The 13,927-nt window shown below is 47.0% G+C and overlaps 1 protein-coding gene and 1 long non-coding RNA gene across 2 annotated transcripts in view; one reads left to right on the top strand and one right to left on the bottom strand.

Annotated features, from left to right (window-relative positions):
- The window catches only part of LOC309341306, an 89,133-nt gene extending 78,040 nt beyond the window's left edge, over window positions 1-11,093 (bottom strand). The window contains exon 1 of the long non-coding RNA XR_014156189.1: window positions 10,438-11,093. This is a non-coding gene — a long non-coding RNA (uncharacterized lncRNA). The remainder of the gene's footprint in view (window positions 1-10,437) is intronic.
- Window positions 6,980-11,316, top strand: NDUFC2 (NADH:ubiquinone oxidoreductase subunit C2). Its single transcript, XM_081860870.1, has 3 exons — window positions 6,980-7,217; window positions 8,210-8,353; window positions 11,107-11,316. Exons 1-3 carry the CDS (start codon window positions 7,064-7,066, stop codon window positions 11,154-11,156), a joined length of 348 nt encoding a protein of 115 aa, XP_081716996.1. The 5' UTR covers window positions 6,980-7,063; the 3' UTR covers window positions 11,157-11,316.
- Window positions 11,317-13,927: the final 2,611 nt, after the last annotated feature.

The raw sequence follows: 13,927 nt of genomic DNA, 5'->3' as shown, positions 1-13,927 counted from the left end.
AATGGAGGGAAAACTATTGTGGTCCCAAGAACTTTGTCACAATTCAGCTGTTTCACAACGGGAAAATCTGAGGGCTCCCTTGGACAAAAACAAAGGCACCAACCAGGATAACTTGGAGCAAAACAGCAGCCTGTAGGCTTGGCCTTTATTGAATACTGTCGCAACAGGACTCCCATCCACAACAAGATGAAGCAAAAGGGAAGCCCAGAATAAAAGAAGACCCCAACTTTTATTAGTTCCTAATCCCCCAACTACACCCCTAGAAATACATTATAACTACATCATGACTACATCAAAAACAGGAGAGGTTAAGGGAGGGGTTGTGGAGGTAACCTGAGTATCATGACACCTGGCCTGTTCCCCTTCTGCCCCTCCCCATAAGTCACTTCCAGAAGACAAAAGGGAAGTTGCAGTTTCCTGCCCCCTGAGGGAAGATCCAATCACTGTTCCTTTGTTGCAGTCCGTGTTGAATCCACTCACACATGCAGTTTGTTGTGTCCTTGATGGTCTTCTGTCTAGGACCATCAGGGTTGGCATAGCAACTGGGCAGGGCGCCTGTGTATGTGCTGGTATGCTGGAGGGATTAATGGCTGCCCTGTATCAAACCTCCCCCATTCTGTAGTCCTTCCTTCATGGAGTAAAATAAAAGTGGAACAGTGCAAATCCGATGTGGTTGATTTTCTAGGAATTTATAACAGAAGCGTAACATATGTAGTGTGTGAGTTTGTGTGAAGTTTGTACAAACTGAATGATGGGGGGGTTTCCTGCGACAACTGCTCCTAGGGCAAAAGGAGAAACGATCTGGAGGTCTACCGACTGATTTGCAGTTAATCTGCAGTTTCTGATTCCCACGTTACGCACAGCCTCTCCTCCTCCTAGAGGAGGTAGTGAGAGCAGGAGCGTATTCGGCCCCCTGCGTCATTTTCCCGACTGCCTCGCCGGTCAAGCCAGCCAATAGGGTTGGCCTGGGGGCGGAGTCTAGCCTCATTCAAGCGGCCACGCGGCAACCCTGCGCCTCATTCATTCTGCTTCCTGGAGACGTCGGATCAAGATCGCTGCGTCTTCCTCGCCAGCTGCGCTCTCCTCCATTCCTCATCAGAGCAGCAACTCTCTTCTCTTTTCTCCTCGAGGTTTGGAGGCTGCTTTGGGTGCGGGGCGGAGGGCTGACCAGGCTCCTGCGGTGTTTGTGCCCGGGTCTGGGAGGTTTGGAGCACAGTAAGAAAAAACGAATTTGTTGGGCTTTCCCCTGCCGGGGCTTGCCCTTCGCAGCCTTAGCGCGTTGTTTTAGCTTCCCCCAGCCCCCCTTTTGTCCACCCCCTTTTTTATTTTCCTAACATATAAAACACATTTACACATACACAACACGCCTTATTTTCCTAACATAAAACATACCTACATTACTCTATATAATACCTACCTATACTATACTATACATATCAACATACCTACACACCTACCCCACACGGACACCCACCCAGCCCTTGCGTCATTTGTTGGGATTTCCCCTGCCGGGGCTTGCCCTTCGCAACCTTAGTGCGTTGTTTTAGCTTCCCCCAGCCCCCCTTTTTTATTTTCCTAACATATAAAACACATACATTTACACATACACAACACACCTTATTTTCCTAACATAAAACATACCTACATTACTCTATATAATACCTACCTATACTATACATATCAACATACCTACACACCTACCCCACACGGACACCCACCCAGCCCTTGCGTCATTTGTGGGGATTTCCCCTGCCGGGGCTTCCCCCTGCCCTTCAGAGGAGGGAGAGCGTGCCTGTTTTCCTTTTTACTTTGCAGGGCTCTCTCTCTAGGTTCCTCTGGGGTTTTATATTAGCTGGCTCCATTCATCCTGGTGGGCTTCGAAACCCCCCATCTCTTTTCTTTCTCAACCCCCCCCCCTCCCCTTTCAGCCTTACCGGTTTTTTATTTGCTAGGGCCTTTCTCCCTCAGCAAAGGGGCTTCTTCCTCCAAACATCCTCTACTTCTGCGGGTCATATTAACAAGGAGCATTGCCTGAACGGGGGTGCTTTTCCCTCCAGCGCCCTTTGCCCCACATCTCATCGGGGCTGCTTTTGTTTGACTCGCTCCTGCATTTTGTCCTTTGTTATCCAAAATTGCTTAATTGCCCTCCGGTTGCCTTGCCAGTAGTCCTAATCGCTTCACTGCCGGTCATAAGAGCCTTGAACTTGGTTAGAGGGCATACGTCTTGTTTCCCTTTGGATCATTTTATTTTGAATTGATTTGGCTACAATTGATCTTGGTTCATTTTAATTTTAAGGTTTACGTACAAACCTTTTGGCTCCAGTTTATTTTCTAGCGGCTTGAAGCTCTATTAAAAGCCACAAGTTTACCTGAAACAGCTGCAAATTTATTTCACTTGGTTTTGAGTTTAAATTAACTAGGGGTTCTAGAATTATTGCATTAGTCGAATTTAAATTGGGATTGGGACCAAGTTAATTAAGGCTTGCGGATAGCTGGCTGTTGTGTGCTGCAGCACATTTGCCAGTTTTACAGGGTTTTTCAAAGCGGTTATTTTGCCTCAATAATTTGGTTTTGCTTTCACAGCTAATTTGTCTAGTTGTTGCTGGCATAGTTTTGCTGCCTTTTCCTTAAAGCTGGCTTATAGGGCTAGCCTTAAGTGATAATAAATAAAAGATATATAATAAAAAAATAAAAATTCACTAAATAGAAATTAATAACAAAATCCAATCGATCAATCAATAAAAAAGAGACAAGTATAATTCACACTACTGCATTTTGCTGTATATAGTGTTGTTTAGCACAGTAACCGTTTCCCAATGGCGCCAAAGAGGAAAGCTCCTGCCAAGAATCCCACTTCTAAAGCAAAGCGTCCTACCTCAAGCAATCGGGAGTCGCGTAAGGAAGATTCTGATCCTAAAACCATGTCTCAATTATTTAATGCTTTGAAGTGTTTTATAGATGATTTTGAACAACGTATTGCTAACCATTCGCCAAGGTTCTCCCCTTCTCCTAGATTTATTCCTGACACGGCGCCTGATGCCTCATCTCTCGATGGTGAGCTGCCTGGCACATCTGCGTCATTATTTAACGAATCCCAATTCGCAAGCGCAAGTACGCAGGCTATGTTGTCAGCTAGTCAACCTCCACAGACTCGTGCGAGGTCCCAAATGGCCCACGCCTTGTCAGCAGCAACACGTGCTTCAGGCCGGTCGGCTTCTGCTCCACCCAATAACATGTCTATGTCTCAGTCTTCTAGTATTCTTCAGAGCTCGCAGCCAGGGGTTCAGCTTCCTGAGTCTGACATCTCTGATGGTGAGGAGTTGCAGCTTCAGGCATCAGACAAGCAACAGCCCACCACAACAGATAAGCCGGCAGGGAAGAGACGCTCCAAGAAGAAACACATTTACGAGAAGTCTAGATCGCGGGATACGGATGAGGAGTCAGATGAACTGCTTCCACTTAGCATCTTCGGCGCAGCAGCTGCCGGAACCTTTCTCGGACCACCTCTGGAGTATTGGAAATGCGAAGTGATCAAGGGAGTATTAGCCTCACTGGAACCTTCTACTCTCAGGTCGTATAAGAAAGCCTGGTGCGATTTCCTGGATTTCAGGTCCAAGGTTTCAGCTCTTGCCCCCAATATCCCGCCCACTACTGATCACGTGTTACAGTACCTAGCGCACCTGCATAATTTGGGATGTGCAGCAGAAACCTTAAGAATCCATTCGGCTGCCATCAGCTTTTTTAGCAAAGTTATATTCTCAGCTGACCCTTGCGATGATTTTATGGTTCGTAGAGCAATTAAGGGCTGGGGCAGACTCCAACTTGCAAATGGCGAGAGCAGAAAGCTGGTAACGTTTGATCTCCTCTGCCTGATACGTCAGAAACTTAGGTCAATATGTTGGTCAAAATATGAAGCACGTTTGTTTTCCGCGGCATTCTCCATTGCCGCCTTTGGAGCCCTGAGTGTTGGGGAGGTTGTGTCTGAGGCCCAACCAGATGGTTCCTCTCGTGGCCTCCACTTAAATGACATACAGTTATCCAACTCCGAGTTAATAATATGCACTCAGCGGTCAAAAACTGACCAACGGGGTGTCGTGATCAAACTTTCTGCTTCCGAAAACCAGGGTCCATGCCCAGTAAAAGACACTAGGCGGTACTTATATCTTAGACCTCCTGGCTGTGGCCCTTTATTCATTCACGAGGATGGTTCCTGCTTGATGAGGCATCAGTTCATAGGAGTATTGCGCAAAGCGATTGATGCCTGTGGTTTCCCTGCAAAGGAATATGTTGCCGACTCTTTCAGGATCGGGGCGCCCGCAGTGGCCGCCCATTTAGGCCACCCAACAGATAGAATCAAGGAACTGGGCCACTAGAAGTCAGGTGCATTCAAAGGGTACATACGAAATAATTTTTAGAACGCAACCACTTACCTATTCTTGTTTTCTTACCCTCAGCTTCTTCTAACATTCAAGTTTGGATCTGCGGTCACAGTATTGTCCACTGGGTTCGGGAACGAGCCAAAGATTGCGGCTTGGGCAACAACCTGGAACTGCCTGCAAGTGAGAGTTTCCTGGATTTCAAGACATCCTGATCATTCAGCTGGGGAGAAACGACTTGGCCTTCAGGAAGAGCTTGGACTTGTTATTGAACATAAAAAAGGACTTAGACGAGCTTGCTGCTCTATTTCCAGAGTCTACCTTGTTTTGGTCCTCCCTTCTGAAGAGGAGAGTTTGGCGTGGCAGTCGTTGCCATCGACAAATCCAGGAATCGTGTGGTGGCCCGCAAATTGTGTTTTATTAACAGCCATGGGATCAAGCATGTTGACATCAGATTCAGCGAGGTGGCCCTGTTGAGAGACGATGGCGTTCATTTGTCTGATCAAGGAAATGATGTGTGGTTGGCCAATATCAGTAGCATTAGGGATTGGTTGCAGCTGTGGGTATTTGGCGGCGAGCCTCTTTGGCTCGGGTGACGGTTAGGCATTGGAATATGTGTCGTGTGGGGTCATATATAGGTTGTTTGATCCAATGCCTAAGCCAATACCACTCACATTCTGTAACCAATAAAGTTGTGGCCTTCTTTAGCCCATTAACCTAAAATACATGTGTCCTTGTGTCTTATTTACCCGTTGCAGCCCTCGACTCACAAAGCCTCCCCTCCCAGAGGGGAGGTGTTGTGAGCGGGAGCTGTTCCCACATCAGCAGCTGGTGGGGGGAAGTGCTGCTTTCCCCCACCGCAGCCTCAAAGATCCCTGAAGCCTTTGGAGAACAGCGGGACCTCGCGCTGCGCTCCAAAGGCTTCGGGTTCCTTTCGCTGAATCCAGGAGAGTCTTGCTCTCCAGGCTTCCAAGGTAGCCACCTGAAGGCTCCAGAGTGCAGCCTCCCGCTGCACTCCCGAGGCATTGGGTGAATGAACCTTGAACGCACCTTGTTTTAGAGGGGGTTGCGGGTCATTGACTCTCAACAACCAAACATTTTCCACCTAAATGCACATCAATCTCTGACTTTTGTCTTCAGGGTTTTTGGGGGTTTTCCTGTTGTTATTCTGTCTCTCACAGCTACAATAAACCTACCATTAAAATTATGGACTGGTCATTTCTTCATCAGAGGGCAAGTGGGCAAATTTAGCAGGGGATCAAATACTCCCCCCCCCACACACACACTGTATTTATCTACTTGCACTGATGTGCTTTTGAACTGCTAGGTTGGCAGGAGCTGGGAGAGAGCAACAAGAGCTCACTACGTTGTGGGGATTCAAATGGCCGACCTTCCAGTTGGCAAGCCCAAGAGGCTCAGTGATACCTGGCTTTGGTTTGTGGACCACTAGGTTCAAGTAAAAAATAAATAAATGTAGAAGGCTGGAATCTGCCCACCTCTGGTGTAAACTACAACCATGTGATGCAGCAGCAAAAAGCTTATGCCATTTTAGGCTGCATCAACATAAGTCTAGTGTCCGGATCAAGGGACGTAATAGTACCACTCTAGTCTGCCTCGGTCAGACCACACCTGGAATACTGTTTCTGGTTCTGGGCACCACAATTTAAGAAGGATGTTGCCAATGTGTGCAGAGGAGGGCAACCAAGATGATCAAGGGGTCTGGAATCCAAGCATTATAGGGAAAAGTTGAAGGAGCTAGGTATGTTTAGCCTGGAAAGGAGGAGACTGAGAGGAGATATAAGGTAAAGGGACCCCTGACCATTAGGTCCAGTCGTTGCTGACTCTGGGGTTGCGGCGCTCATCTCGCTTTATTGGCCAAGGGAGCTGGTGTACAGCTTCCGGGTCATGTGGCCAGCATGACTAAGCCGCTTCTGGCGAAACAGAGCAGCGCATGGAAACGCCGTTTACCTTCCCGCCAGAGCGGTACCTACTTATCTACTTGCACTTGACATGCTTTGGAACTGCTGGGTTGGCAGGAGCAGGGACCGAGCAACGGGAGCTCACCCCGTCGTGGGGATTCGAACCCCCAACCTTCTGATCGGCAAGTCCTAGGCTTTGTGGTTTAACCCACAGCGCCACCCACGTCCTCACTACAATATATGGTACTTCTTAATTGTGTTTTGCTATTAATATACTTCTTAACTGTATTTCAGTCCAGCAATTACTTTGATAAAGTACATATTTTGTTATGTGCAAATGGCTTGAGATACCTATGAGGTCCATAAATTACCATAGAGCATATGTTCCGACACAAAAAACAGCGACCATTTGTTACTGACAAAGGACAGCTGGACATATGACGGGCCCTATTACCTTCAGCAGCTTAGGGCCTCATCAAACCGAAATCCGGCCCTGGGAGGGCGGCTAGGAAGCTGGGAACCAAAGAGCCGCGGAACCTCGCATCGCTGGCCGCGTGCAATGCGGAGCGGGGGAAGACGTCGCTGAGGGACCGCCCTTGCCCTTGGCTCCGCGTCGAGGGGCGAGGGAACCAAAGAGCCGCGGAACCGTGGCGTCGCGGGCCGGGAGTCGCGGGGGACGGTGTTGCGGGGCGGACCTCCCCCTGCCCTTGAAGCCAGGCCCTCCTCCAGCGGCGCTGGGTCTGCGCGCCCTTGTCCCCGGCCTGCGCCATGCCGTCGCCGCTGTACCTCCGGCTGCCAGACGAGGCTCGGTCGATCCCGCCCCCGCGGCTCTTCAACAGGGGCTCGGTCTACCTGGGCTTCCTGGGCTGGATCAGCGTCTTGCTGGAGAACGCCATCAGACAGAGGCCCGTCCTGCGAACGGGTGGGTCGAGGCCGGCGGGCAGGAAGGAGGGTTCCTGAGGAAATGCACTCTGTGCATGCTCAGGGGAGGGGTGGTTGGTGCTGGGGAAACCGCTCTGCGCATGCCCGGGTTTGAGGGGATTCCCCCCCGGGGAAGAACTGTCCCCCTGGGCTGTGCAAAAGGGCACTCTGTGCATGGTCAGAGTCAGCGGGGCCAACCTGCATTAAATATTGGGGCGGGTCGGGGAAGCCCAGGGCCAGATTTAGGTTTGATGCGGCCTTCAACTCCTGAAGGTAACGGGGCCCTTTATATGTGCAGCTGTCCTTTGTCAACAACAAAATGGTCGCTGTTTTTTTGTGTTGAATATATGCCAAATGGCAATGTATAGGTATCTTACGCCATTTGCACATGTTGCCATGGAACCCCTCCATGCAGAATGTAGGCATCCTATATATAGAAAGGAGCAAACCAGTGATATTTTAGGGAGCAGGCTAGCAGGCGGGGCCCATTCCTTACATCCTAGGAGCCTACACAACATAAAACACTGTTGCTGTATGTAGGTTTTATTTTATTTGTTTTTTATCTTATATTTTGGAAATGTAAATCCAGTTTTTTTCCCTTTAATTTTTTTGGGGGCCCCCAAGAGAGTGAGGCCCTAAGTTACAGCTTGTTTAGCGTATACGTAAATCCAGCACTTGGGGAGCCACACACATACACCCCATTTGAATGGCAGTGACCGTTAACTTTGGCGGCCCCCGGCCCCCCTTAAATATTTAATCATGGGGGGGGGGATGGACAAAGACACCTCAGCCCCTTGGAGTTGGTTCCTATGGTCCGAGTGGAGGTGGGTGCACAGGGGGGGTCTCTGCCCTGCCTTGCGCTCACAACTCAGGGTTTGGTGTGAGGGAAATCGCAACTCTGCGCATGCTTCATGGAGGTTTCCGTTCAGCCTGTTAAATTGCTACCCCTGCTCTCCCTTATTTCCCCCCTCTTTTTTCTTTGTCCTGTTCCAGGAGTTCATCGCCAAGTCCTGCTCACATCTCTTGGCTTCTATCTAGGTTATTACCTCAGTAAGCGAGCCAATTACGAATATGCTTTAAAGGATCTACAACTTTCAGAATACATAAGGCACCACCCTGAGGACTTTAAGGAAAAAGGTACATTTGTGATAAGCTGTTGGGTATGTGCCTCCATTGCTCCCATGGATATATGATGTGATGTCAGAGCAACAGTAGCAGAGATTTAAACTTCCTTGTCCCCACACAGTTGTAAGACTTTTTTCAGGTCCACTACAAGCAAGTCTGGCTTGCTGTTCAACGATTAAGCAAGTGGCTTTTATCATCACCGTTCTACTGCACAAAAACGCCACAAGGGGGTGTAGGAAAGCAGTGCTTGCACACATACTGTATATGTTGCATGCACATCCCTACCCGTGGTTCTCAAAGTGTAGGAAAGGCCTCTCCAGGGAAGTAAAGACAGCCATGCTAGAGTGTTCAAAGCTGATCCACCTCTCCCTGGAAAGTAACCAAACACCCCTCTGGGTGAACCATATATCAGAGTTCCAGCCCTTTTCACTGGTTTGTATGGAGTAAAATGTACCTCCCTATGTTTTCTGTATGGGAATGAGGCAGTGGAAGACCACAAATCTCAGAGAGAATGTGTTCTGTGAGGCTGCTGTTCAGATATATGTGAAATAAGGCAGCTTTGGTGAAAGAGAGAGAGTTCTCTGCTGTCCATCTTCCCAAAAAACCCAGGGCTAGTTCATACAACATACGTGTTGAGGGCTGTATTATTTATGCTAAATAAGTTATACTCTGCTTTTCTTCTCCACAATGGTGTAGTAGTAGTAGTAGTAGTACAGTAGTAACAACAGCAACAACAATTTATTATTTATACCCAGCCCACCTGGCTGGGTTTCCCCAGCCACTCGGTGTGGCTCCCAACAGAATAATAATAAAAATAAAAATAAACCGACAAAACATCAAGCATTAAAAACTTCCTTAAACAGGGCTGCCTTCAGATGTCTTTTAAAAGTCAGGTAGTTGTTTATTTCCTTGACATCTGATGGGAGGGCGTTCCACAGGGCAGGCGCCACTACCGAGAAGGCCCTCTGCCTGGTTCCCTGCAACCTCACTTCTCGCAGGGAGGGAACCACCAGAAGTTCCTCAGAGCTGGACCTCAGTGTCCGGGCTGAACGATGGGGGTGGAGATGCTCCTTCAGGTGTTGCTCATAGCGGCTTAAAAATATAAAAAGCAAGCATTGAAACAACAATGATTACCGAACAAAATGACAAGTTGATTGACAACAAATTATCAAACAAAAAGGAGCAAAAAACTAGACCCAGCACTCACAATATAGACATTAAGAGCAACATAATGAAAAGCTTTCTATCAAAAATGAATGTTTTTGAGTTGCCTGCAGAACACAAAACGTAGAGAAAGATAACCAAACTCCTTGTCGGCAGGGTGTGGGTGGGTGGCACCACAGAGAAGGCATGTTGTTTCCCGCTTTGTCCCCAAGTGCAACAGGATGTGCAATGGGGCACAACAGCTAAACCTTTAAGGATAGGTAGATTTACAAAGGGTTTGCTTTCTTTGTATTTCCTGCTTACAAGTAATCAGATCTTCCTGGGTACTTCTGCTGCCACTATTGTGACATACCGTTATTTGATTTTAAAGGATGGGGGGAGGCAGAATAGAGTGACACAGTGACAGCTGCAAGCACAGGCCACAGTTCAACGCAGAGTAAAGTATACTTAAACTCAGTGTAATCGATGGATTTAAGCACATATGACTGTGTCAGGGTTTTAATAGCTGTGACACCTCATCTTAGAAGGCCAGGAGAAGATAATGCACACTCCCATCAGTTCTGTGATATGTGAATGTTTGATGTCATGCAGCCTTAGCGCTGCTGAATACCGCAGAGCCATCTCCTTTGCCGGTTTGGAGCTCAGAGCATTGAGTCAGAGTTCCTTCTTTAAGAAGTGGAGAGAGTGGCTGTGGAATGTGTGGGCTGGAGGAGAAGGAGCAAGAACAAATTTCAATTTGATGGCTTGCCTCGGGGCTCTAACTGTGTGCCCTATATGATATGCGTCCCGACTGCACCCCTGACTTCTAGACTTGCAGTTGGTTGTGTAGAAGCTGTCCTGAATCTCCTGCCAATTAATCACATCAGTGGTCAGCAACCTTTTTTCAGCTATGGACCTGTCCACCATCCCTCAGACCATGTGGTGGGCTGGACTATTTTTTTTTGGGGGGGGGAATTAACGAATTCTTATGCCCCACAAATAACCCAGAGATGCTTTTTAAATAAAATGACACATTCTGCTCATGTAAAAACACCAGGCAGGCCCCACAAATAACCCAGAGATGCATTTTAAATAAAAGGACACATTCTACTCATGTAAAAACACGCTGATTCCCGGACCGTCCACAGGTCGGCTTGAGAAGGCGATTGGGCCGCATCCGGCCCCCTGGCCTTAGTTTGCCTACCCTTGAGTCGCATGATCACTTCAGACCATTGCTTTGGTCAGAGGCGGTGGCCCAGTGGGACCTCCCTGTTCAGAGAGAATATGCCATTAAATGCTAGTTACTAGAGAGGAAGCAACAATAAGGGAGAGTTATTGCCTTCTTCTTCCCAGAGGCATTTGATTGGTCTCCAAAAAGAGGGCCAGACAAGATGAACCTTAGGTCTACTCCAGCAACACTCTCCCTGTGTAGATCCTGATTGCAGAATTTGGGTTCCTAGCACAGAATTCCTGGTCCGTTTTGTCATTCTGCGTGATTTTTGAGGTTTGCATTTGCTTGGGGGCAGGATAGTTCTTGCCTTATTTTCAGGGAAATCTTTTTCTCATTAATTGTAATGTGAACTGGCTTTTTTAAACAGTGTTTCTTCTTCTTCTTTTTATAGAAAAGAAACGCATGGCAGAAGTTCTGGAGAATTTCCATCCAATTCGCTGAAGACCTTGCAAGCAGTTGGTGTCTCACTCGTTGCTTTGTTATCCCACGAGTAATCTGTCGAGCGTGGGATATGTGCAAAACCTATGTCGGTAGTATAGATGAAATACTTGTTTCAGACACTTGGACCTTTAATCTTATCATTAAAGCTATGACTAAGTAATGTGTGTTTTTATTGTCACAAGGTAGTTTGGAATCAGGTTTAATTAACGAATGGGATTGAATGATATGGCAATAGTTGCTGCTTTGGGGCCAAGCTAAGATGTGACACTATATTATTTCTAACAATGGCTACTAGTCATGAGGGGTATTTCCAGGCTCAGAGGCAGTACTATATATTATTTATTAATACCTTTATATCCCATCTTTCCTCTTAAGAAACTCAATTTGGTGTACATGGTTCTCCCTCTTCCCGTTTTTGTGGGTAGGCTGCCCTGCCATGCTAGCTTTCAGTGGCATTAAAAAAAAGTTTTTTCATTTTCATTTTCTTCTTCTTCTTTGGCGATCACTCATAGCTGAGTAAGATTGTCTCCCATAAACATGTGAGTCCACAAGTGGCTGTGGAGACCAGTTCTGGATCCACTCGTCCGTCCACAGTGGGGACATTGGTTTCCAGGCAGGAGTCGATCACGGTGTGGATTTGCCAAGTGTGCTTTCCTCTTAGCACGTTTCTCCCTTGTGTCCTGAGTTCGAGCGTCTTCAAAGCCCCTGACACCTTTGGTAAAGGCTGTTCTCCAACTGGAGCGCTCGCAGGCCAGTGTTTCCCAATTGTTGGTGCTTATACTACATTTTTTAAAAAATTGCCTTGAGACAGTCTAAACCTTTTTTGTTGACCACCAGCATTACACTTTCCATTGTTAAGCTAGGAATAGAGTAGTTGCTTTGGGAGACGATAATCAGGCATCCACACACAACATGACCAGTCCAACAGAGTTGATGTTGAAGAATCATCGCTTCAACACTGGTGATTTTTGCTTCTTCCAGTACACTGGCATTAGTTCGTCTGTCTTCCCAAGTGCTGTGTAAACTTTTTCATATAACCTCATGAACAGATACCCGTACCTGAAGAACTGGACTCTTAAGTTGGGTAGGAATAAAAAATGTAACATACTTGAAAATACTATAGGGAAATAAAGTGCATCTTTAATCCAATGAGCATATATAATTGTTGAGTTTTTCTCAGTTTTGCCCAAAGTTGTTGAGCTGATTTTCCAAGACATTTTCCCACCTGGACACCACTGCCAAGTGCATTATTCCAAAAATGTCTGGGAAAAGCCAGACGTATGGTAACCCTAATATATAATGTTCATTGCACCTGTTCAATCTTGCACTTGTTGTTTAGATTTGGGTGCCATTCCCCCACCCCTGTGCATTTTACACAATGTTCTTGCTGTTTAGTCGTGTCCGACTCTTTGTGACCCCATGGACCAGAGCACGCCAGGCACTCCTGTCTTCCACTGCCTCCCGCAGTTTGGTCAAACTCATGCTGGTAGCTTCGAGAACACTATCCCACCATCTCGTCCTCTGTCGTCCCCTTCTCCTTGTTTCCCAACATCAGGGTCTTTTCCAGGGAGTCTTCTCTTCTCATGAAGTGGCCAAAGTATTGGAGCCTCAGCTTCACGATCTGTCCTTCCAGTGAGCACTCAGGGCTGATTTCCTGAAGAATGGATAGGTTTGATCTTCTTGCAGTCCATGGGACTCAAGAATCTCCTCCAGCACCATAATTCAAAAGCATCAATTCTTCGGTGATCAGCCTTCTTTATGGTCCAGCCTTAACTTCCATACATCACTACTGGGAAAACCATAGCTTTTACTATACAGACCTTTGTTGGCAAGGTGATGTCTCTGCTTTTTAAGATGCTGTCTAGGTTTGTCATTGCTTTTCTCCCAAGAAGCAGGCGTCTTTTAATTTTGTGGCTGCTGTCACCATCTGCAGTGATCATGGAGCCCAAGAAAGTAAAATCTCTCACTGCCTCCATTTTTCCCCCCTTCTATTTGCCAGGAGGTGATGGGACCAGTGGCCATGATCTTTGTTTTTTTGATGTTGAGCTTCAGACCATATTTTGCGCTCTCCTCTTTCACCCTCATTAAAAGGTTCTTTAATTCCTCCTCACTTTCTGCCATTAAGGTTGGGCAATATTACGGTATAAATACACAAAAAAGCACACCACAACGTCAAACAATATCCCCCTCCATGCCCTAGATGGTTTAATTAACCAAAGACCTGGGGAAAGAGGAATGTTTGCATGTCACACCCAAAGAGATGTAATGAAGGTGTATTATAAGGTCTGAGGTTAAATTCCCCACAGGTCCAGCTAAAGGCAATGTGTGTGTCTGCTTCACAGACCCAGGTATAGTTGCCCAGTACAGTTAAAAGACCTGGGCTGGAGATGCATATTCACATTTCTGTCCACGATGAAACTTCAAACTCCATTGTACAACCTGCAGAGCATCTTGCCCGTCAGATGTTTTGCACTACAATTCCCATCATCCTTGATCATGAACCATGTGGGCACCAAGTTGCGGAAGACTCCTCTGGAGCAACTGGGGAGCATATTAGTTGCCTGAACATTGCAGCGTGATATGCATTTGGATATATAGCCAAAACAACCAGTCTACACAGACAGTTCATGATGTTTCAGGGGAATCCATATCCTGAAACCTCCTTATTCAGCCCCCTGTCTTTGCTAGAATAGACGAACCTCTTAAAACATTTCAAAACGGACTAGATTTTATTTACTTAAGGGTTTTTGTACCAGCCTTTCACCCCAAGG

Source organism: Podarcis erhardii, assembly GCF_964252035.2.
Source record: "Podarcis erhardii genome assembly, chromosome: 4".
Classification (NCBI taxonomy): domain Eukaryota; kingdom Metazoa; phylum Chordata; class Lepidosauria; order Squamata; family Lacertidae; genus Podarcis; species Podarcis erhardii.
Note: the sequence above shows the minus strand (reverse complement) of the source record. Positions and strands in the feature narration are given on the sequence as shown.